Source organism: Acinonyx jubatus, chromosome A1 (genome assembly GCF_027475565.1).
Source record: "Acinonyx jubatus isolate Ajub_Pintada_27869175 chromosome A1, VMU_Ajub_asm_v1.0, whole genome shotgun sequence".
Taxonomy (NCBI): Eukaryota; Metazoa; Chordata; class Mammalia; order Carnivora; family Felidae; genus Acinonyx; species Acinonyx jubatus.
The window spans coordinates 24,021,975-24,046,738 of NC_069380.1; the positions used below are offsets into that span (position 1 = coordinate 24,021,975).

Below are 24,764 nucleotides of genomic sequence, written 5' to 3' on the forward strand. Positions count from 1 at the left end.
GACGCCTGGGTGGCTCAATGTTGGTTAAGCTTCCAACATTGGCTCAGGTCACGATCTCACAGCTTGTGAGTTCGAGCCCTGTGTTGGGCTCTGTGTGGACAGCCCAGAGCCTGGAGCTGCTTCGGATTTTGTGTTTCCCTCTCTCTCTGCCCCTCCCCCACTTGTGCTGTGTCTCGCTCTCAAAAATAAACATTTAAAAAAAAAACGTTTTTTTTTTAAATAAATATAATTGTAACTTTTAAGTCAACACGATTACAAAGTATTTTTTCTTTAAACCTAAGGTAACATAGCTCAGGAACGTTGACGGCCACTCTGAACACGTAAAGCTCTGACTGACAAGGTAGAATCTGGTGGGGAGTTGAGTGAGGTAGTGAAGGGTTTTCACAGTTTTCTCCAAATACACAGAACTAATCATCAATTTTATGAACGTGGAGGGTAACTGTTGTATCAGGAAACTACTTTATCTAGAATTGCAGTTTAAAACCTTTTGAAGATGCCGCTTTTAAAATGGTTCTTCTCAACCGTGCATTCATGAAAGGCTGTTAGACCGCTGCCCAGAGAGACACACAGTGGGAAAGAATTCTTACATTCTCAATGGCAAACACACACCACCTGTAAGAAATTGGGCCTGATTTTACAAGCTAGAGACTGGTCCTTTTAAATCTATTACAAATTTTTAAATTGCTGTTAACAAAAATAATTAATGTGTCGGTCTTCACCTCTGGTTATTCAGACTCAGAATTAACCAATATAAATGTAAAAGCCAAATGAATTTTGTAGTAAGAATCTCATTCCAAGGGCAGTGGGGAGGCTCAGTCGGTCAAGTGTCTGACTGTTGAATTCAGCTCAGGTCATGATCTCTGTGCTGACAACATGGAGCCTGCTTGGGATTCTCTCTCTCCCGCTCTCTCTGCCTGTCCCCTGCTCACAAGGGCATACTCTCTCTCTAAACAAACAAACATTAAAAAGAAAAGAATCTCAGCCTATCCCAGTAAAGTACTTATTATGATTTGAATTGATGCTGAAGGGGAAAAAAGAGGCATAAAGATCAAAGAGAAAGAACTCATTTCTCCTCAAGATTACAACAACGTGTTTTCAATTTATAGAATGCCTGCCAATAAAAAAAATAATTCAGATTAGTTACAAATTTTCTAAACCCTCACAGACAGTAGGAAAGTTACTACTGACACTTTCAATTACCGTATCCCATTTTAGAAAACATCGAAAGGCAAATATGAAAGGCACTGAAGACTCGGCCATAATATCAACACAATCCTCTTATAGCAACAGGATCATGGTTAGAATCCAAAATGCACTAGATTTAAAAAAATTTTTTTTAATGTTTATTTTTGAGAGAGAGAGAGAGAGAGAGAGAGAGACAGAATCTGAAGCAGGCACCAGGCTCCGAGCTGTCAGCACAGAGCGCGACACGGGGCTTGAACTCACAAACCACGAGATCATGACCTGAGCCCAAGTCGGCCCCTTAACTGACTGAGCCACCCAGGTGCCCCTCGAGGATTTTATTTGTAACTCCTTTTGGCCCATGTAGAAGCTAAGGGACATCCTACGGTCCCGCAAGCCCCTGGCGTCTGTGCTGCTCAGGCAGGCAGGTGGGGGCCCTGTGCGGCCAAGGTGTCTACCGAGGTAGAGCTGCTGCCCTTATTAATCCTCCTCTGTTTTCCCTCTGCAGACAACAGTGGCTACCAAGGGCTGGGCGGCTCAAAATCAAAGCGCGTTTCATCTAAGTTCCCTTCTCCTCTAAAGAAAACAAGTCTTAAATTAAGCTCCTTACAGAGGTCTGAGGCCAAGGCTCCTTATTTAAAACCGAGTAGGAAAATTTCCCTTGTGAACCAAAATATAATTCTCTATTTTCTAATAACTTTAATGCTTTGTAAGTCAGAGATTTCTTTTGAGCGGAGACAATACTAAAAAGAGCCCCAAACAGCCCTAAATTTGGATCCAATTGGAAATCCCCAATAATCAACGGTGAATCTTCTACATCAAGCATAGAGGCCAAGCGTGGCCCAGGTGACTCAGAAAAGAAGCCTCAGTCTGTCCATTCATAGCCTCATGACTTCAGGTCAGATTTTGGGGGGATATAAAGAACATATCCTCAAGAAGCTGGAAGCCCACCAAGGGGAGGTCGGTCTTCAAGATCAAGTTGATGCCGGCACCACCACCCAATCCCCAGATTTTCCAGGGCACCCTGATGCACCCGCGGTGAATTCGCCCACCGCCAAGCAGTGGATGAGAAAGAGGTAATTACGGAGCTGGACTTTCACGGAGTATTACAGCTCAGAGAAAGCGGAGAGGTCTGTGATTTTCAAGCTAAGCTTAGCAACAGGATGCTTCCTAACCGCCCCCACCCCCCCCCCAAAGAAAATCTTAGCTAGAAATCTAATATATGCTATTGATAAAACAGAAACTGCTCTGGCTGATGCAGGAGGTGAGAACGATCTGTAGTCTTCCCACTTGGCTCTCCCTCCCCTCCTGAGCTGGCCATTTGAAAAGACTCGAGGGCTCTGAAGAATGGGCTTATATTTACTCCTCAAGTCCCAACACCTGCAGTTTGCAGAGCAGGGTGGGGGGGAGACTCAACCGGTTCAAACCGCCATGTCTATGGCTACCAGCTGTGAGAGTGAGTTTAGGGAATTATAAGCTCTCTGGACTCTGTTTCCTCAGGGTACGGCGAGAAAATATTTACCTCCGACCCTCAACAGTGAGCATTTAAGATGATGCATGTATAAGAAGTTTTTAAGATGATGCATGTATAACAAGTCCTCAACGAATGGTTAACTGCTGCTAATTTTAAAGAGTTTGCCTCAGGGCACATAACTAGTTACCAGCTTAAGTGGGGGATCATTGACCCCAGACCTTATGCATTCCCTCCTCAGGCTCACAGATCCCTTTCACCCACTCACTCTTCTCCTTCCACATTGTGTTCACTCAGTTTGTGTCCCTTTAGTTGGGGAACTGGTCCTAAAACCAAAACCAAAAACCCAAGGCACTTAAAATGGACAGCAGGAAGGAAGAATAACATACATTGAAGTAACTACCGGAAGGAGGGGCACCTGGGTGGCTCAGTCGGTGTGTCTGACTTCCCTTCAGGTCGCGATCTGTTTGTGAGTTTGAGCCCCGTGTCAGGCTCTGTGGTGATAGCTCAGAGTCTGGAGACTGCTTGGGATTCTGTCTCTCTCTCTCTCTCTCTCTCTCCTTCTCCCCCACTCAACGTTCTGTCTCTCTCTCTCTCAAAAATAAACATTAAAAAAAATTTTTTTTTTAAAAAGAACTATTGGAAAGAATGTCATCCCAACATGGAGAAAGGAAGTTGTCCACAAACGCTCCATCTACTTCATTTGTAAGGACCTTTCCTTGGTATTCTCATCAGCAAACCTCCACCTCATGCCAAATCCCTCTCAGTTGGTGGCAAGCAATTCTCCTGTTACCCTAACAGAATTTCTCCAGGTCCCCATCGGGAACTTCTTTCTGTGATGTCATCTTCTTTCCATCAGTGGCAGCTGCTGTTCCAAATCCTGTCTGTCCCCACCGACTAAGGAGCCAAGGATCCAGCCTTACCCACACGTCACAAAGCACACACCAGAGCTCTGGAGGTGCCTTACCCGTCTACATGTGCTAACCTCCTGCAAATACACCAACTGGGCTGCTTTCCCTGCCTGCAAGTCCAAATGCAGCCAGTTTGAAGAAGCCACATGTACAGTAAGCCACACCAGAACCTCGCTACCCAAGTGCAGAGTAAAATGCTTCATGAACCTTGACCGACCCCGAGGTATAGAGCTGGGATTGTGTCCATGGGGACTTCTAAAGAAAATATAAGGCACTAGAACAACTGGAACAATTTTAAAATTACTTCCATCCCTTCATATTACTTTATTTGTAAAAATTTAACTAAATCTGCTCAGCAACCGCATTCCATCCACAGGAACCTGACAAATTATAGAAGCTGCCAATGCTGACTTTGCCTTCTAGTTTCAAACGGTGATTCTATTACAAAAGACAACAAATGCAAAGCTTAGAGCACAGCTGTGACTTCTCAGGCTCTACAGGGTGATTCATCACTGTCAATTAGTATTTAGCTTATCAAATACAGAATTCAAGATCTCTGTGACTTGTGAGTGTAAGTGAGTAGATAAGTAATGGGTGGAGAAGCAGGAAAAGCTTGCAAATTGAGGAAATAACTATGTTTTTGACTGAGAAATCAATGACTGTTTTGTACCCAAATATTAAATGTGATGCAATTAAGAAAGTAATGGCACAGGTTCTCTGTGTTTTCAGGTACCAGCCTTTTCAAATATCTGACTGTAAATGGAGAATTTCTGCAATTAGGCTTGTGATATATTATTTTTTAGTGTAAATAAGCAATTGTTTATACTACATTAAAACACGTACATTAAAACTTCACCCCCGCTAGTGAAAGAAGCATACCTAAGGGGAAGGGAGTCATTTCACCCCTCCCCCAACTATCATACACCCAGAGGAAAGATTTCGTTTCCAATCATGTATTTCTAATTCACTCCGTGAGATGAAAGTATGCTCCTTTGAGCATACAGGGAGATTTGCCAACTGCCTTCCAATGGCAATTTCTAGTTTTCCACTAGAATATTCTTTCCTTACTTTAACACATCTGATTAAAGAAGTTCAATTGCTAATTAACCAACAGACTTTCTCTAGTAGCAAAAAGCTTCATGTAACTCTAGTCACCGGTGAAATGCTACTGGATTATCCATTAGGATGGATAACACACACACACACACACACACACACACACACACACACACACAAGCATGCACACAAGCATACATGCACATCACACACGGTGCAAACTTGAAAGTCACCTCAAATCTTCAAAAAAAATTTCAAAACTGGCCTAAGTAATATATTTCTTACTAAGCATAGTTAAATGGGACACTGGCAAAAAAGGTTATTTATTCCCTGTAATTCAATCTTCCTGGAAATTATGAGCTACTGATTAGTGCAAGGGACACTTTGCTAGGGGCATGATTCAGAAATTATGATAAAATTTTCTCTGCATATTATGGTAATTTAATTTCCTTTTCCCTACTTTGAAAGAAAATTATAATTACCAACCTTTATTCACAACACTTGGTTAAGGGCATTTCCATTTCATTTTGTATCACCATAAGCCAAAAAAAATTTTTTTGATGAGTTTAAAAATATCACAGGGGATTAGGCTGTAAGTCATCAGTGCTTTCTGGCACAGACACAAATAATTTATCGTCTGAAACCTAGTAGGATAGTTTTGATTCACACATGGAAATCCTATTAGCCCATGATGGTCCAATTATTAAAAATAGTGTGTGTATAAGAATTTTCACAAATATTTGAAGCAAAGAATGTATATGCAATATTAAAACATACACATGCAATATAGAGACAGAGATTAACATTAACATTACTGAAAGACATTTGGATTGATCACAAAGACATTTCATCCATTATATAAAGATTACGCTCTTTTTAAACGTGAATTTATAAGATTTTCTTTATGGATACAGTTCTGACTTAATGGTGCTTTAATAATTCTCTCCTTGCCCTCAAATAAGATAAAAAATGCACCACTAATAACCCCTTACCTTTGAACCTTAACAAGCTAAAAGATAGGGAGGGAAGAAAGGAAGGAAAGCAGGAAGGAAGGAAAGATGGAGGGAAAAAGAGGAAGATGGGAGGGATGGTGGGAGGGAGAATAAGTCTTTCTCAACTCCAATAACTAACTCCTACCACTGAGTAGAATTACGTTGCAACGCAATTCCTTCACATACTCATAAACAGTATTTCACAGCAGAGTTTGTAGTTACTTTATCCCTGGCATGTTAGAAAACACAGAAGAAAATTTTTCAAAATGTAATTACTGTCCGTATCTGTTTATCACAATGATTATCAACTTCTCAACTTATCCCCAGATTGAGTGGATTTTGTTACTAATAGCAAAGCCTTTAAAAGCCCCAAATTAGCCATCAGGCTGAGGCTGAGGGTGGGGCTTAGCTTGGGAGAAAGACAAAGTAGCCAACTATAGTTGGGCTGGCTATAAGGAATGCCAATTGGATCTACCGTGGGTTAACGGGGGGAATGGAACTGGGAACAGTTAACAAATTACAAAGCAACATACAAACATTGTTATTATTAGTGGTAATGATTAATGATAATAATAACAATGATTACAATATTTTCAATATTATGTTGATCCACATACCCAAAATGCAACTACACAGAATGGAAATCAACAAATTAGGAGTTCACTACAGGTGTGCTTTGCATAACAGCTTTGGCTAAGGAAAACCATCACCTCCAAAATGCTACCCTATGGAACGTGCCAAATTGCTCAATGGAGCCTCAGCAATTTTTGTTCTTGGAGTAGAGAATCAAGCTGACTACATGTTTTTCTCAAGTCTGGAATTTTGCATTTATTTCAAAACCTTAAAGAAATTCTACTCTCTTTTCCCTCAGTATTGACCAATACCGCTTTAAGCCATTTTAATTTCACTGTAATAGAGGAATTCAGCCAAAATTTTATGTAACTTATTCAACATTATTCCTCAAAAAAGACTGAGACTTCAAAGGATGTGTAAATCTGTACATTCATTCAGTGGTCTCAAACACATGCATTAAATGAAATCGGTACCAAAACATGGTTATTGGGACTAAGTTTGATGTTACCTCTGGTACTCCTAATTTTCGACAGGCTTCCAAAAAGTTTTCCACATTTCTTCTGCATTTGGCCATGCTAAGTTTGGGCTATAAATGCAAATATGGAGAAATAATTAATTATTAAAAGAGAAATGATTTTTAATAACAGGTTAAATTTTAACCTTTCTAAATGGCACAAGTAACACATGTTCATTGAAGGGAAAAAATACCTAAGCAAATAGAAGACAATAAAAATCATCCAGAAACATCCACCTAGAGATGAGAACTATTAATATTTTGGATTATAGTCTTCCAGACATTGTGTATGTGTATATGCATGTGTGAAAAGATACACAGAAACACACGTATACACATAGATGTTTATATAAGCAGGATTTCTACATGTGTATATACATGTGTATATATATGTGTATAAATGCAAATTTCTGCATATGCATGTATGTGTATATACATATGTATACTCATAAACAGTATTTATATATATGTGTATATGTATATACATATACATGCATACTTATAATTTTTATGGGATCATACTCTTGCATAATCTGCTTTCATTCATCTATTAATATACCATAAGCATCACCTATTCCCAACAGCAATATATTTCTAAAAGAAGGGTTAAATTCAGCAGGCCAATTAATCTCCTTCCTGCCAAAGCAATGGGTTTGATGAGAAAGAGGCAACAGAAGTAAACAGCATAAAAATGGTGGCCTGTTTAGGATTTAAGCAATGGTCTCTCACAGTTGAGTTGACTGTGGTTACAGATGGCCTCTAAGGTGTGGGATGGAAAACAGGTACATCTGATTCACACAGTTTGATTTTTACATGGTAAGTTTAAAAGCTTTACTATTAAATTTTAATATTCTACTCTTAGTTCCCTTAAAAAGGGAGCAAGAAGAATGACTGAATCCAACAGTCTGGGTGTGGAAGTAATATTTTATAAGGACTGATTTTGCCCTGTGAAAAGTAAGCGAGAGTGAGGTGACTCTTAGCCCATCTTAGAGGGTCCACGCTACTCAGCACAAAAATCTGTTTGCACATTATTTACTTTTTAAAAAGGGACTCCTTATCCTCCCCCCACTCCCGCCCCCGGAAAAAGGGAAAAAGAAAACCTGCTGGCATGGAACCATTTAATTTGGAGGCTAAACAAGCATTCTTCACCTTGGCTAGAGAGGAAATGGTACCCCTTAACGTGAGACTTGCAAAGATGGGGCAGGAAGCTGCTTCGGTGGTTTTGCTCACTCCCAGGCATATCTTAGGACAAGGCCACCACGTTAACCCTTATGCAAAGGGAAGGAACAGACTTAGGTAATGTGACATGAGGTTACCAGAAGAATAGGAGCTGGCCCAGCTGACAGGGCACCAAGAGGCATTTCACCATTTGAGACCTGAGTATTTGTCTCTCCAACCCTCCAGGCCCTCATCGTCCTCTGTGTACTTAGGATTTTGTGGGGCTCTTTTCTGAAACTCCAAAGACGCCCAACACCATTCAAAATATTTAGGTCAGCCCAGTAAAGTCAACGCAAGAATATTTCCCATCTTTGGAATTGAAGGAGGGCCCATTCTACTATTGTCGTCTGGGTTTAGTTAGAAAAGCACTTACTACAAATAAAATAGTCAGAGGTTCGACCCCGTCAATGGTCAAAGAATCAAAATTACACCTGCTTGGCATAAAAAAAATGGACACTATTAGTTTTGTGAATGAAAAGTTAGAATGCTTGATATTGACAATAACGTGGGCAGAAAAGGCATCCATTCTGTTGGTGCAGATATGATGGCACATACTGTGTGTTTCCCATGTGTCAGATACTCCACCGGCTGTGAAGTATGCACCCGTGGAAGCGAAACCCACAATTCTCAGGGTCACTTACCTCTAGTCTAGTTGGAAATATTAGTAAGTTGCAGGAAATTATAGTTTAGTATGGTAGAGGTCTGAGTTGTGAGACTATTAGGAGAAAAAAAAACATAAGGAACGGACCCTAAACTCAGTTTTAAGGGCTCAAGAATGGCTTGCCTCCTGTAGACGCTGAGGGACAGGAGCAATGGGAGCCAGTGAGGCTGCAAGATGAGGGCATTTGGAGAGAGGGTGGGGGGAGCCTTCTAGTTTAGAGGGAAGAGCCCGCGTAAACACTGGAGTAGACAATGATAGCCCACACTAGGACCAAAAGCAGGTTCCACAGCTGCAGCACAGCTGGTGGTCTGATCAAAGGGGGCTCCGAGAACCTCCCCAAAGAATTTTAGGTAAGTGGACATTTGGAAACAGCCCATATTTCTAAAAAGGAAAACTACACTATGATAATGCAAGCTAAAATACATTACAGTTATTAAAGTGGATATTTATGAAGAATTTTTGTGACATGAGGAAAATCTAGGTTTTGATACATTTTAAACACTACTAAATAGTATACATAAGTAGCTCATCATTCAATAAAAGACCTTAAACGCAGAAAGGATGCCAGCAGTTAGTAGAGAGGCCAAAATGCTAGCAGTGGTTGTCTTTGGCTCATGGAAAAAAGGTTGATATTATTTTTTCCTCTGCATTTCTCTATTTTCTCTAGTTGGGCATTATTTCCCATTATTTCTTCAATTAAAAAAATATTTAAAAAAGAAAACAGGTTGACAACCAAAAGATTTTTAAAGGAGCGCATCATTTTTCCTGAAGGATTAACAAAATATAACAATGCTTAGACACATGACTCATATTCACTGTGAATAATATAACTAATTGTACATTCAAACTGGAGGCTATGAGGAGTCACAGTTTCTCTCTTATAAAAAAATTGGGGGGGGGGGGCACCTGGGTGGCTTGGTCGGTTAAGCGTCCGACTTCAGCTCAGGTCATGATCTCACGATCTGTGAGATCGAGCCCCGCGTCGGGCTCTGGCTGACAGCTCAGAGCCTGGAGCCTGTTTCCGATTCTGTGTCTCCCTCTCTCTCTGCCCCTCCCCTGTTCATGCTCTGTCTCTCTCTGTCTCAAAATAAATAAACGTTAAAAAAAAATTTTTTTTAAAAATTGGGAAAAACTGTTAAATGTGAATTTCGCACATGGCTCACACAACTTTATAGCCATTTGGGCCTCACTTGTAGAAAATACTGGAAAGTTTCATAGCAGATTATAGGACAGAATTTGCTCCCCAAACTAAGGCAAGCTAGGCACAGATTTGAAGAGACAAATTGATCATTTTCCTCTAATTTCTGAGGCAAAAAAAAAGGGGTAAAACTTTTCCATGAAAAATATGTTCAATAGTATAGAAAGGAAGCTGACAGTTGGAGTAGATTCATTAGCTAATCTCTCCTGCTGCCGAAAGAAAAGCATCAATAATGTCATTTTAACCTTTGGGGGGGGAGGGAGAAAAACACTCATTATGTGATATTTTATGAGCACTGTGCCTTGCAATTAGGGGTTCTGAATGTTGAAACCTGTTCTATAAACACTAATGACATCAATGGCTTACATTCGTGCATGTATCACATGCGGGAGCCTTATTTTATCCTCAGAAGAACATGTCCAAGAACAAATCAAGTTAAAGAGAGGTCAGATACCTGCGCAACGTCACACGGCTTATAGGCAGAGCTAGAGTTTGAGCCTAAACGCTGCCTGCAGAGCCCCAAAACTCTCCCCACCTCTCCTAATGAACAGTGGAGAGTGTGGATAGACATTTTTCTTTTTTTCCTACTTGCCTGAACCTGATATAGGACTCCAAAGACAAGCTTATCTCTGGTTCCCCCACCCTCATCTGAATGACCAAAGAAGGGACTCTGTAACCCTCTTCTGGATGGAAACGTGCTCTGTGATCTACAGGAAGAGGTTTCTGTATGCAGCTTTACCTCCCTGCAGTGGAGCAGTGCATTTTGAGGGTGTTGGTGGAGTTTCACTCAGTCAGTCTTTTCTCATTATTGCCCCAGGACCTCCAGTGTACCCCACCTGAGCAAAGTGAGGCACCAAGGAATTGCTGAATTAATGCCCGGCTGACCAAACTCTGGCTGGAGAGGTTACTGATGTCATTATACACAGAATCCATGTCTTTTCAGAGTCATCCTAAAAGCCTCAGTGATTGAGAAAGAGATCCCATTTAGATGAGAAGCTACCGGGGCGCCTGGGTGGCTCAGTCAGTTGAGCGTCCGACTTCGGCTCAGGTCATGAGCTCACGGTTTGGGGGATCGACCCCTGCGCTGACAGCTCAGAGCCCGGAACCTGCTTCAGATTCTGCATCTCCCTCTCTCTCTGCCCCTCCCCCACTCGCGCTCTGTCTCCCTCTGCCTCAAAAATAAACAAACATTAAAAAAAATTAAAAAAATAAAAAAAAAAGAAGAGAAGCTACCTACCGGAAGAGCTTTCTGGAAAGACTTCTCACTGTTTAAATCACAACTCATCTTTAACGAGCAACACCGTCCCCCCAAAGTGTGTGTCTTATGTAAAAGTTAGTCTCCCTTTATCTGGTGTTACTTACAACTGCTGGTGACGGGACATGGATGCTTGCGACGGAGCGCGGGCGGATGTGATTGACCAGGTGACAGAGGACCACGCCATCCATGAGTGCGGCCCCCAGGTCTTCATGCAGGCTGACCTTGAGTCTCATCTCGATGCTCTGTGGGGGAATCAGAAGGAAGCCAGCTGTTACCAGGCAACTGACGGTAAGAAACAGCTACGGGTATTTATCAATTGAGACCCTAACTTCGTTATGGGGAAGAAGAATAGGAAGATTTGGAAAACACTGACATTATTTGAACCTTTTCCGAAAGATACTACAGTAAAAATTCCGCTGTAGAAAACCAAATCCAGCCACACCTACAAGTTTTAATAAGTTGAGTGAAAGGAATAATGGAATTACTTCTGGAGTTCAATGTTGCCAGAGCCTTGGCTATGAAAATAGAAAACCAGAATGAGGCGACCAACAGAAACCAGGCCCAGCTGGTTCTGACGGCCTTCGAGGGGCAGACGAGGGATTGAAGGATGCTTTTCTCTCACATTATGGTTTTTTTTTTAATCTTTTTTTTTAACGTTTATTTATTTTTGAGACAGAGAGAGAGACAGAGCACGAACGGGGGAGGGTCAGAGAGAGAGAGAGAGGGAGACACAGAATCTGAAACAGGCTCCAGGCTCCGAGCTGTCAGCCCAGAGCCCGACGTGGGGCTCGAACCCACGAACCGTGAGATCATGACCTGAGCCGAAGTCAGACGCTTCACTGACTGAGCCACCCAGGCGCCCCTCTCACACTATGTTTTAACCGAGAAATCCATTTTTATCCCTTTAACAAAACTGAACTTTTTATCTTCAGAAATTATAAATCCATACTCCATTACAAGAAATATTAGAGAGACTCCATGTGCCTTTTACCTAGTTTCCCCCAAAGGTAACAACTTGCAAAAGTACAGCAGAGTATCACAGCCAGGATCCTGACACTTACATGGCTAGGACACACGACACTCACGTTTGCCCTCTGACAGCCAAACCCCCTCACTCCCACCCCGAGGACCTCTTCAGCCCTGCTCTCTCTCTCTTCCTTCAAAGCTCCCATGCCGTGAATACTGATTGTTTGCTAGAGTCCTACAGGTCCCTTTCTACGGTGCTTCAAAGTCAATTTTTCGAAAATACAGAATGCTGCCTCAACCCTGAAGGCGCTTATTCGGTTATATACTATCTCTTGGGTACCTCGCGGAGATGTTCCACCAATTCCTTCTCTTCTCTCATCTGCTCCATTTTCCTCCGAATTGTAAACTGTGGGTCTATAGATTCCAAATTTCTCTGAGGTCTCAGAAACACTGTAACAGAGAGGAAAAAACCAAAAACCTTTATTAAGAGTGCCTACCACGGGCTGCCATACAGGACTACGCATAGTTAAGCTAAACAAATAGTTTACCCCTAAATAGCACACTAACCACTCATGGAAGCAAATTCAGACTTCACACACAAAGCTTGGTTTGACTATTCTAAGGGATTATATTTTCTTTTCTTTTCTTTTTTAAATGTTCATTTATTTTTGAGAGTTAGAATGCGAGCCGGGGACGAGCAGAGAGAGAGAGGGAGACACAGAATCCGAAGCAGGCTCCAGGCTCTGAGGTGTCAGCACAGAGCCAGACGCGGGGCTCAAACTCACAAACTGTGAGATCATAACCTGAATCGAAGTCGGGCGCTTACCCGACTGAGCCACCCAGGCACCCCCAAGGATTATATCTTCAATTGTAGTGAGTTATGCAGAGTAACAGAAGCTGTATTTTTGGTGACAACAAAGTGAATCCAGGGAAGGATTCAGGGACCCAGGGAAGGGTCTGGGTCATCCTTGGAACCATGCCAGGCCATATGCCTGACAGATGTCCCCTCCCTCTGTTCCTACTGCTTTCATTCTAAGTGTTCATTTATACCTGGGGTTTCACAATCCTTTCATAAATTCAAATAATTTTATTCAAATAAGAGGACTCAAGACTTGCTTTACACATTGAAAATCATGGCAGGTTAATGTTTCTGTTAGCCAAAATTTTTTATAAGCCTGACTTAAGAACTAAGTGACAATACATAGGATTACATATTTTAAGTGTGGAGGGGGAAAACTCTGACAGCATATCCCAAAGGTCAGTTCTTCTTTTTTTTTTTATTTTTTTTAAATGTTTTATTTATTTTTGAGACAGAGAGAGACAGAGCATGAGCAAGGAAGGGGCAGAGAGAGAGGGAGACACAGAATCCAAAACAGGCTCTGGGCTCTGAGCTGTCAGCACAGAGCCCGACGCGGGGCTCGAACTCACGGACTGTGAGATCATGACCTGAGCCGAAGTCGGACGCTCAACCGACTGAGCCACCCAGGCGCCCCCCAAAAGTCAGTTCTTTAGAGATGACCATAGACTCCTTTTAGAAAAGTTGGCAACATTAGAAGCCGTTTAAGAGATCATTTTTGGCTTCACGTCTTTAAAATTATAACCACTAAGGGGCGCCCAGGTGACTCAGTGGGTTGACTCTTGATTTCAGCTCAGGTCACGATCTCACAGTTCATGGGATTGAGGCCCACGTCGGGCTCTGTGCTGACAGCTCAGAGCCTGGAGCCCGTTTCAGATTCTGTGTCTCCCTCTCTCTCTGCCCCTCCCCTGCTCATGCTCTATCTCTCTCTCTCTCTCTGTCAAAAAATAAATAAACAAACATTTTAAAAAATTTAAAAAATAAAAATAAACATTAAAAAAATTAAAAAATAAAATAAAAGTTAAATGTGGACTCCACTCCCTAAAGTCAGTGATCACATGCTCACCCAACTATGTTATTTTACTCTCAATGGGTACCTTTGTACCAAATCACCTTAATGAACGACTTGCATTATACTTCTCACATCTCAGTATTTTCTTTCTAAATCAGTTATAGGACATTTTAATTAGCATTCTGATGCTCTACGGAAGATTAGAAAGTTGACACATCTTAATAAGCCTTTGATTGACAGTAGATGGGAGAAAGAAGGTGGTCTAATAGACACAGCACTTTCCAGAATCTCAGAGATTCGGCCTGGGACATCCAGGGAAATCGGCCTGGGACACCCAGGGAAATCATGGGCAAAAAGAGAGAAAGACGTGTCCCCAAAGGGCTGTCACCAAGACCCACAAAAACCAAACCCACAAGAAGGGAGATCAATTGTTTCAAAAATAAAGGCAAGTCCAGCCAAGGAAGCAGGGTAGAGTAAGCCAGCAGGGAGAGATGAGAAGTTCGCAGAGCACAGAGAAATGAGAAGGAAGCATGGAAGAAATTAGAAATGCATTAAACTTGCCTTTGCATCCTATCAAGACCAACAAAAAACATCTACCCATTTAATATTACAACCAGAAGAGATATATATCTATGTGTAAAATTTAAGAAATAATCCACACCCCCAAAGAAAAGAAGTCAACCAAATTTACCAAAAAAGTCCAGGAATGTGAACACAATTGAGCAATATATACACTAGCCAGCAAGGGGCGCCCCAACCTCGTTTAAACAAATCTAATGTTTTCTTTGGAGGTTTTATTTTCCTTTGCCTTTTTTCTAGGGGCAATCTTATCTAATACAGCGTGCTTAATATTTTCAATATGTTTTCATTGGCAGATTTCTTTTTGAATATGAAACTGTCAGGAAGTTAAATTAACCATGAGCTTTTGTTTAACAGCACACAATTCAAGTATCTACGCCTTGTTAGAACCCTCTGTGAGATAAGATAATGCAATGGTGTCTGGGTTTTAATGTTGTGGCCTCATTTTTCATCTTAAATTCCCATACATCTTAAAAATATAAAACGCATGCTTGGGCATTTGCTCTATGAATGTTAAGCAATCACAAAGTGTTAAAACAGATTTGAACCGTGTGTGTGTTTTTTTTTAAGTGAATACTTCAAATGTACTTAAAATTACTGGAAACCATGGCTATACTACTACTTGTTTCCTAAATGGATTAATTACTGTGGAACACATGAAAAATTAAACTCTTTAGGCTAATAATAAATCCAAAGAGCACATAAATGCTTGCTTATTTTGCTGGGTCTGTTGTGACACAGTAATTTTAATGGGACCGTTATGATAGCTCTGACTATATTACCTACGGTTTTTTTCTTTCCTTTCAAGTCATAATTAAATAATACATGCCGTTACCAGATTGGACCAAAGCTTTGGGAAACTGATCTGTGGAAGAATTACTCTGTTTTTTCCTTAATTTAGCATCACTAAATTTTAAGAAATTTTTTTACTTAATTCAGGGGAGGGAGAAGTTTAACTTGAGGCTCTAAGACAATATTAAGAATAGTTGCACTGTTAGCACCTGTTTTTCAAATCAAATGCCATCCTACTTAAGTGTAAGTAAGAAGAAGAAGAAAAAAAAAGAGGGACAAGAGAGTAGAGTGAGTGTATGACTGTGTGTGTGTGTGTGTGTGTGTGTGTGTGTCTATGTGTATGAATGTGTGTGTGCATGAGTGTGCGTAGGAAGAGACAGGTGGTTTAAGATGCAGGAGAAAATCAGTCGTGCTTAACTATTTAATTACTATGTATCTAATGAATAACATTCGAAGAATGCAAAAGATTATTTGCTCATATTTGTAATTTATTTAGCCAGAGAAACAAATCTCTAAGGAAAGATCCTGCAAGGAGTGATGAATATGTTTGCAGAACGTCAAATTCATCTTTGCAGGTACAGGTGAGATTCCCCTGATTTTTCCATGATCTCTACCACTTCCTTCCCTTTCCTCCTCATCCTCATCCCTGACCTGGGACTGAGCTATCCACGTACAGAATTCTTTATCTGTGTCTCTCATGGCACTCTTCACTTTCTCTTTTACAGTACAGATCTGTTCCTCTCCATTATGACTCTGTGAGAGGTTATGTCTGTTTCTAATTTGTATCTCATTCTGCCCCGCAAAGCAGTTTGATGGATGAAAAAAATGAAACAAGTGTTTCAAAAATTCCCTCCTTCAAAGATCAGTCTATTTGGAGAGCATCTTTGCAGATTATCCTAACCTGATAATCAGTCATCTGAATTTTTCCTGTCATGAAAAATCTACCAAAACTGGGTTTCCAGGTCTGAACACATTAGACTCTGAAGTAAAAGTTCTATAAAAGATATATTGTCTGTCTTTTTCAGAGTTTATCCATAATAATGAGCATCATCCCTAGCACAAAGTAGACATTCAACAGACATTTACAAATGTGCGAGGAAAAAAAAAAACATTTCTCTATTTGTTGTTGTTAAGAATATCTGTTATTTTAAACCAAGAAAACCCATTGCTCTAAAAATTGCCTGAAATGCCTATGTAATTATTACATGAAATGCACCCTTGGTATAGAAATTATCAGTCTATATTATTAACCTTGATTACCTAAATTTAGCAATGACAGGAGATTTCTTCTCTGTGGATGCATGAAGTTTTGAAATGTAGCTCTTGGTTTCTCCTTGTAAGTTAAAAGCTAGACTGTGTGTGATATTAAATACACAAATTCAAGGGCAGCAAAATATAGCGGCTTTGAAAAAAATACCATGTGGTTTAAGATCCAGGCTAATGCGAATTAAAAATCTGATTAATGCATTTATGTATTCCCTTCTGGTGCCCCCAAATGAATTAGATATATTCTCTGCCCTCAAAATGCTCATATTTTGGGCAATTTACTTTAAGCTAGTGACTTTTACCTGCTAACATAATATCAAAATCAGTAAAAAAGTAATCAATGTGCAGACTCCATGTGGCACCACATAAATTAGCACCTCTGAGTGTGGGGGATAGGCACCTGTAGTCTTAAAAATATTCAGATGACTCAGGGCACTGGGTGCTCAGTCGGTTGAGATTCTGGCTTCCACTCAGGTCACGTCTCATGGTTCATGAGTTCGAGCCTCACATCGGGCTTGCAGCTGTCAGCACAGGGCCCGCTTTGGATCCTCTGCCCCCGCCCCCCCTACTTCTCTCTCTCTCTCTCTCTCTGCCCCTTCCCTGCTCATGCTCTCTCTCAAAAATAAATAAAACATGAAAAAAAAAATTACTCAGATGATTCTAATGAAGCCAGGGCTAAGAATTGCTGAAACATCTCTCATGGCCTATTTCCTCATTTTTGTCTGGGGCAAAGAATACCTAGAGGTGCAAGATTATTGCAAAAACTCAGAAAATGTCTGTAAATTGACCCCAGATAAATAGGTCCATTCGTTCACGCTCCAGTGATAATTCAAAGGCCAATTTAAAAACATTTTTTTAACGTTTACTTATTTTTGAGACAGAGAGACAGAGCATGAATGGGGAGGGGCAGAGACAGACGGAGACACAGAATCCGAAACAGGCTCCAGGCTCTGAGCTGTCAGCACAGAGCCCAACGCGGGGCTCGAACTCACGGACCGTGAGATCATGACCTGAGCCGAAGTTGGACGCTGAACGGACTAAGCCATCCAGGCGCCTCAAAGGCCAGTTTTAAGTAAGTATAAATTAGCACCCATGAACTAATTGCAAATAAAAAAGGGACAATGTTTCAAAAGAATACAGGAACAGTTTTCACTTCAAAGTGAAGGCAGTTAGGCAGGAAAGAGGCAGAGTAATAATAGGGCACAAGAGCCAAAGAAAGAGTAGAAGTTTCTACGTTAAGAACCAGTTGAAGTGAAGCTGCCCCTTCCAACGCCAGGAGCGGGCAGACCTACACACCTACTCCCCATCCGTCTCAAGAGGCCGGACCCTGGGGGCCGTGGCAATTCAAACCTCCAAGGACCTGCTAACCCGTTTGCCATGTTTCATTCCTTGGAAGAAAGAGCTTTAGAAAAAATGGGGAATTGAAAATGAGACATGTCTGGAGTGACATATTGAAAAGAATTTAAATAAAGGGGGATTTCAATATAAAGCCAGACAGTGAACAAGGTCTAAAAATGCCAACTTACCAAAAATAATGACGAAAAAATATAAATGACAGACAAGCTACATTACTCTGGGTTGACAAAATTCGAGACGGACACAGATGATGGATAATAGGAATAGGAGGAAACAAAACTGATGTGGTCATCAGCTTTGAGATGCAAAGAGTGGCCACTAAAGGGGATCTCCTACTTAAGAGGAACGAGTAAGAACCACCTAAAAATGCAGGCTGTATTTCTCTTGCAAGATTAGCTTGTGTGCTTGTGAATACGTATAGTGCATCTTCATCAACTTATAAAGTGCTTTGGAAAATCCATCCAGATCACAAGGCCAAGTGTAGCACAAAGAGAATGAAGAAGCATGTGAAAAGTCCGATCTAGGAACCCGCACAAATATTTCTGCATAGAAAATTAGCTGTCGGCCATGGCATATTATAGACAAACTGCAAATAGGGACAAATGACAACCACCAATTATCTGATGTGACAGATGGAACCACATGAATATTGAAAGCAATTCCTTTATTATGGTTGTGGTATGGCTTCATCGTTACACATGAATCCCTGGAATCTGCACTCGTACAAAAAAAAAAAAAAAAAAACAAACAAAAAAAAAAACCAAGCATGTAGTACAAGGTTATTTTATCTTCAGAGAGATTTCTATAATTATTCATTTCTATGAGAATTTTAGGATTTTTAATAAGAAGGCGGCAGTCTGGCACAAAGAGTCCTCAATAAATTGCTACAGAATGAGTAGAGAAATGGGGCATCATCAGGGCCCTGCTGTGGCCTCACCTCCACCGCTAAGTACTAACGTGCCCTCACCTTCTGGTTGTAGTTGGCTCGTCTACACAGATTCTACCGCTACATAACATGACTACATCTTTTCCAGCTTAAAAAAAAGAAAAAAAAAAGTCTTTGGTTTCAGATATCACTCCGAAGGAAATACCAAATCACACATAAATCTTTCATTTTAGGCTTTGCTTCCTTTTAAACAACAGCAGATCCATAAATAGCTGTGCTTTCTGAAAAACAAAAATGCCTGTCCCTCTCTTTTTTATTTTTAAGTATAGAAACAGTTTATCAAAAAAGTTTCCATTGAGTCCTCTTCAACTTCCAGAATTTAAAATGGGATGGTATACGGAGGGACTTGTGTCTCGTTGTTGTTTAAGCCTACTTATTTTCAGTTAAAAAATTTAGAAATCTATGAAACAATAGAACTCCTTTTACAATTAACCTGCCAAAATATACATTTACCCTTCTACACAAGGAAATTGGAAAAGGCTTTTTTATTGAATTTTAACAAGAAATCACAGCAAATGTTTTAAATATATATTTTCTATATAACATGCTCCAATTAAAAAATAACTACTATCAGAAAATTTATTTTCCTATTGTGTTTGCATTTTGGTTATACCTCACATCTCACTTCTCTTCCTTATAAATCATACTATTTCATTTAACGTTACTTTTATCACTTTGTATCACACAGTAAAATGTTTAAATTCTTAACTAACATTAGATCAAATGGAGATTCTGATATATGTGACATGTAGATCAAAATAACTACATTTTGTTTTCATCTTTTAGGCTATTTAAGATATGTAATGGGATTAAATTAAAAGACATTCATAATACTCCCAACTAGCTGTCTTTAATTTTTTACTGGCACACTTGATTTTCAGGCCAACTGACGATTATATAGGTGTGAGCTTACCCTCACAAAGGTAGAAGGCGTCCAAAGTCAAAATGTGCAAATACCAAAAAAAATTTTTTTTAAAAAGGGAGAAGGCAGGTGCTTTCTCTTCATTTTTAGAAATTTCTCAATGTTAAGATTCTTTTCAGTGCACCACTCCGGGATCAGCCATGGTATTAATTACCTTAAAAATCTCACATGGTGAGTATAGATAATAAAAGATCAAACTCTAAACACACTTTGTTGAGATGCAGGAGGAAGCAGAGACACTCCCAAATTTTGGTAAACAAGCAAACACACCAAAAAACCCAAGCAGAAAAGGTAGAGAAAGAAATTATTGTAAAGTCCTCCCAAAATTCAGAATATTCAAGGTCATTAAACGTAGTTGAACAAACTGCTAGACAGCAATCCACATGCACTGCTCTGGACTTCACTTTCCAGCTTTACTCATTATTTCTTATATCAGGCATGCAGATGAATATACTCTGTCTTCAGCTGTACAGAAACGAACGTTTAGTATATTCATTGGCTTATTAATGAGCACGTTGCAGAACAGGTACAAGGCCACCTACCATTGTCACTGTCTCCTTCAGATGGAACACTGTAGCTAGAGCTGTCCCATGTTTGTGCCTGTGTAAGTTTGTTGAAGGAGATAGGAGGAAGAGTGAGGGCTGGGTCTTGCAGGAGAGCGAGAGAGCCGGTCCGCGTACAGTTGGACAAGGACCAGGAAAAACCAAAGGGACAGCAGCATTTCACAAATGGCATAAGGTTTGTATGGAAATGAAGCGAATTTCATATCATGGGATTTAAATTCAAATGTACAATACAGGAGAAGAATGAAAGATGGCGCATGAAATAAAAAGAATGATAAAAACCGAGTGTTAGTACTTATCAATCATATACTTTGCATGCAGTTAATATCGTTAATCTTAACAGTTCTGCAAGCCCACAGACTCAGAGTACTAATGAATCACGTCAGCAGAAAGGAAGAGCACCCATAGATAATGCAGATAAAAAGCAGAAGACCTACCAGATACCTTTTTCAAAAACCTTCTAAGTAACTAACAATTGTAGCAAATACCATTCGCACAAAAAATTTGGTTACATAGACACAGCTTAATAATATATGTAAATATATCCATTATTTAGAAATGAGACTATTATAGAATCTGGGTTTACCATTTGTCAATTTTTCCCCCATGGCAATGTAAAATTTCTCTTTAAAGTCTATTGGCACGCTTTACTGATGGCTGTAGCTGGCCAAATCTTTCCTCAACCCTTGACACACACACTTCTCAACATTGTCTTTGATACTGATCGGGAGGAAAACAATTTTGACGCTAGTAGAGTCTCTTTAACAATGAACCTAATTCACCAACAGACGTTAACCAATTTCAAGCACTTCTGAGTTTGTCATTTATGAAATGACATCTTTTTTGTACTAATTATCCATCTAGTAATTTTACACATTGAGGAAATATCTGTACCATTTCAATGCTAAGGTAGGGCCAATACAATAAATGGACACGCTTCTAGGAATGAATCTTTGAGTATATGTAGTTGTCTTTCCTTGAAGGAAAACACAATTGAGGAAAAAATTTTCTTTTGAAGAAAACTAGCAGCCTATTTAAGAATCTAAGTTCTTATCCAAACTTGCTGATTCGAGCAGTCTGTTTTTACTTATAACACAGAAACCACATAAATCCATATACTTAACTTTAAAATAAAAATTAATTGGCTTTTTAAAGTTTCAAAGCTACTTGGTCAAAAAGAATTTCTATCTTTTTAAATCATATGATCTTCAAGTAAGATCACTATATATATTATTTTCTAGAAAATGGGAAAAATACTGTAATATTTTTAAATCACTAAACAAAATTTAAAATTCCCCAATACATAATGCTAGTTTTATAAAGTTCCTACATGCCACTTGATATTCCTGAAGATAAATCAGCATTATTTATAGCAACCAAACTCCACAAAGCTTTCAATGGCTAGAACAATTTCCACAGTGGTTAGTCAGCATTTTAGAAAGTTTGGAAGCCTGGAGAGGAAATTATCTCTTTTTTCTGCTATTCAAAATAAATACCCCATTTCTATTTCACCAGTACAAAGAATCTGAAATGGTTGAAGAGTACAAGCACAATGCTGATAAACTGAGTTTGGACTCCACCCAAGGAAGAAAAAGGAATCACTGGGACAATTTTACAACCAAATTGTAAAGATGCACACTCAAAAGAATATTGTTCTTTGGAGATCCACTCAACTTCTGTTTGCTCCATTATGAACTATTTCGAAATTATGTAAAACTGCCTGTAAGGATTAGGAGCAAGTCTGTAGCCCAATCTGAGGTCCTCTTCCGGCAGGCCAGCACTGAAGGCACGGATGAGATGTGCCCACCTGATCCGAGCACACACCTGAGACCCCAGGGAAACGGAGGCCCAGCCCAGATCTGGCTGCCTATGCTCTGTTCATTCCATACATGAGGAAGCCAGTCATTTGAACCTTATTTCACACACAATTTGGCTTTCTATAAAACACCTGCTAATCCTTCCCATGTCCAGGCAGTTTCTCAAATAGCTTTTCCTTAGCGCCCATCCAAAATGCTAGGAAACTATTAACACCTGGCTACATGTTACCCATCAGTCAACTTGCTCTAAATACAAAAAAAAAATCCTTCATAAAGAAATTATATTTTTATGGTACCCTTTTACAAAATATACACATGTATAACTTCTACTGTTGCCAAAATGCTTTCTTGAAAAAACAAAGAACATCTACATTCTTTACTAGCTTTTTGCTTACATGTGTCTGAGTCCTTTCTTAACACTTCCTTAAAAGCATTATAGTGGGGAGTGTAAACCAAGAACTAAACATGTTAAAACAAAAAAGGACCTACAACCAGGTAGACAGTGACAGAACTTGAGCGAAGAAATCAAAAGAACCAATTTTTTCTATGCGTATCCCTTCTTTTTAAAATCAATACTCTGCACGTTGCTAGAATTTACACCTGTGAACATACTAACACTAAATTAAAAGAAACTAGGTAATATAAGCAGAAAGGCTCTTTTAAAGAAATGACTCCTGACCGCTCATGTGAGCCTCGAAATGATCCCCGTTACAGGAGAAAATACATAACCCTACACGGACTAGAAAGCAAACAAGCGATGTCTTAGTGGAGTCACTCTCCCAGAGGCTGCTCTAAATTTAGCTCAGCAGGGTACCAGGAACCGCTGGGGCAAAGGGCTGGCTACTTTCACTTCCCTGGATAAAAGACTCATTGGAAAATTTTTGCCCCACTCACACGCCCCATCACCTTTTCTCTTCGCTCTGACTGTAAAGGAGGGAAGGTATCTGCTACTGAGAGCATGGACTTAACACGTGACTCACTGAAAACAAGGCTCCAAAGTCTGCCCCCGCCCCCCTGCCCCGGACTCGCGTTCGCCCGAGTTCGTCACAGCTGCTCACGCTAGAACATCGACATTTAATAAAAGACTCAGGAGAAGCCACTGAGTATTTACGAGTACAAAGATGCTGAGGTTTTCATTTACCTGATCGAGGCTTCAGGCCAAACGGCCCCGTGCTGTTGGCGGTAGGAGAGATGGCAGGGGAGTTGGCTCTAATCTGCAGGATCAGAAAGAAAAGACGGTTTAAAAACAACACCCGAAAGCAGAACTATACGTGCTTCTCTACGTTCAAGGATTATAATAAGACCGCTACCTTTTGGATTTGCTGCTTTGTGATGAAGCCCGGACCAAAAAATTTGATACTGGATGCATCTTAGCACTGCAAATGCTTTAAGCGGCATCATCAACAGAATGTTGTTTGGGGAGGGAGAGCTAATTGTTATCTGCTCAATAAAAAAATATTCTACAATCATGTGAAACTGGCAATCCCTTTTTGCTGCAGAATAGATGCGTGCATGTGTATACATACACAGGAACCACTCACATCCACCTCACAGAGGGGACATCTGAGGAATGATGTCCTAACACAGCGAAATAAGACAACAGATAACACGGAACAGATGTCTCATCTACAGGGAAGGCACACACTGAATCATTTATGGATACCAGGACATTCTAAATATTGCCTGTCTGAGCCATCACTTTGTCTTCTACAAAGATGTTGCCATATTTGCTTTTCAAAATATATCTTATGAAATTAATCCTTAATTATGGATAGGGCCAGCTAAGACTAGGATAGCTAATGAAAGAGACTCCCCCAGAGAATCTGCAATACAATTGGGTCGTGAATCATGACAGTCTCAGATTATGTATTTCTGTCAAAGATATTCCAACTCAGTCTGCACAAAATACCTCAGCTTACATGAATCTTCAGGAAACTCACCTCATTTGGAGAATACTCGCTCCCATTACTCTGCAATGTTAGGTCATTTTGCACCTTAAGGAAAAAAATGCATGGTATATTTATTAGACCATAAAATTATTGAGGCAAGAACTGCATCCTTCTGACTTCCATCATATCCCTGGTACACAGGCACACAAGGAACATACACGGAATTAATTATTCAGTGTGTTAAGTAGCTAAGTAGTTCATACTTACATTTGCTAAAAACATGCAGCTATTACATTCGCGCACACACACACACACACACACACACACACACACACACACACAATACATCTAAAGTATCACACAAACTAAGAAAAGGAATCTCCCAGAGCAAAGAGTTCAGCCCAAAGTACCTGCCTTGCTAGGTTACTAAGCCACTTGCCGGCTCCCACCCCCCCATTTGAACGAGAGGTTTTTAGAAATGGTCCAAGGCAGCACTTCCCAAATACACAGAACCCCACTGGGAGCTTTTAATAAACGTACATGCCTGGACTCCAAATTACCTGCCACGATCTTAACGTTGTCCATTCAATGCCAGTTTGCTTTGGCAACCAAGGAGGAAACTCTAGCTTATGTTACTCAGATCTGCCTTCTGCATATGGTGATCAAGAACCCTACAGATTACCCTAATAAAAATCTGGGGATAATTAATATAAGCATCTTCATTTATACTACGCCAAATCAGTATAAATTTAAGATGTCTGTTCCT

General features: G+C 40.1%; 1 protein-coding gene across 3 annotated transcripts in view; it reads right to left on the reverse strand.

Annotated features, from left to right (window-relative positions):
- The window catches only part of LRCH1 (leucine rich repeats and calponin homology domain containing 1), a 198,932-nt gene that overhangs the window by 13,352 nt on the left and 160,816 nt on the right, over window positions 1-24,764 (reverse strand). For 2 of the 3 annotated variants that reach the window (XM_027064842.2, XM_027064841.2), the window contains exons 14-18: window positions 24,050-24,103; window positions 23,251-23,323; window positions 12,341-12,450; window positions 11,139-11,276; window positions 6,694-6,771 (exon numbers count right to left, since the gene is read on the reverse strand). In XM_027064842.2, coding sequence (XP_026920643.1) covers window positions 6,694-6,771; window positions 11,139-11,276; window positions 12,341-12,450; window positions 23,251-23,323; window positions 24,050-24,103 — 453 coding nt within the window. Of the gene's footprint in view, window positions 1-6,693; window positions 6,772-11,138; window positions 11,277-12,340; window positions 12,451-20,271; window positions 20,377-23,250; window positions 23,324-24,049; window positions 24,104-24,764 lie in introns of all 3 variants that reach the window. The other variant, XM_027064839.2, reaches the window with a different exon arrangement.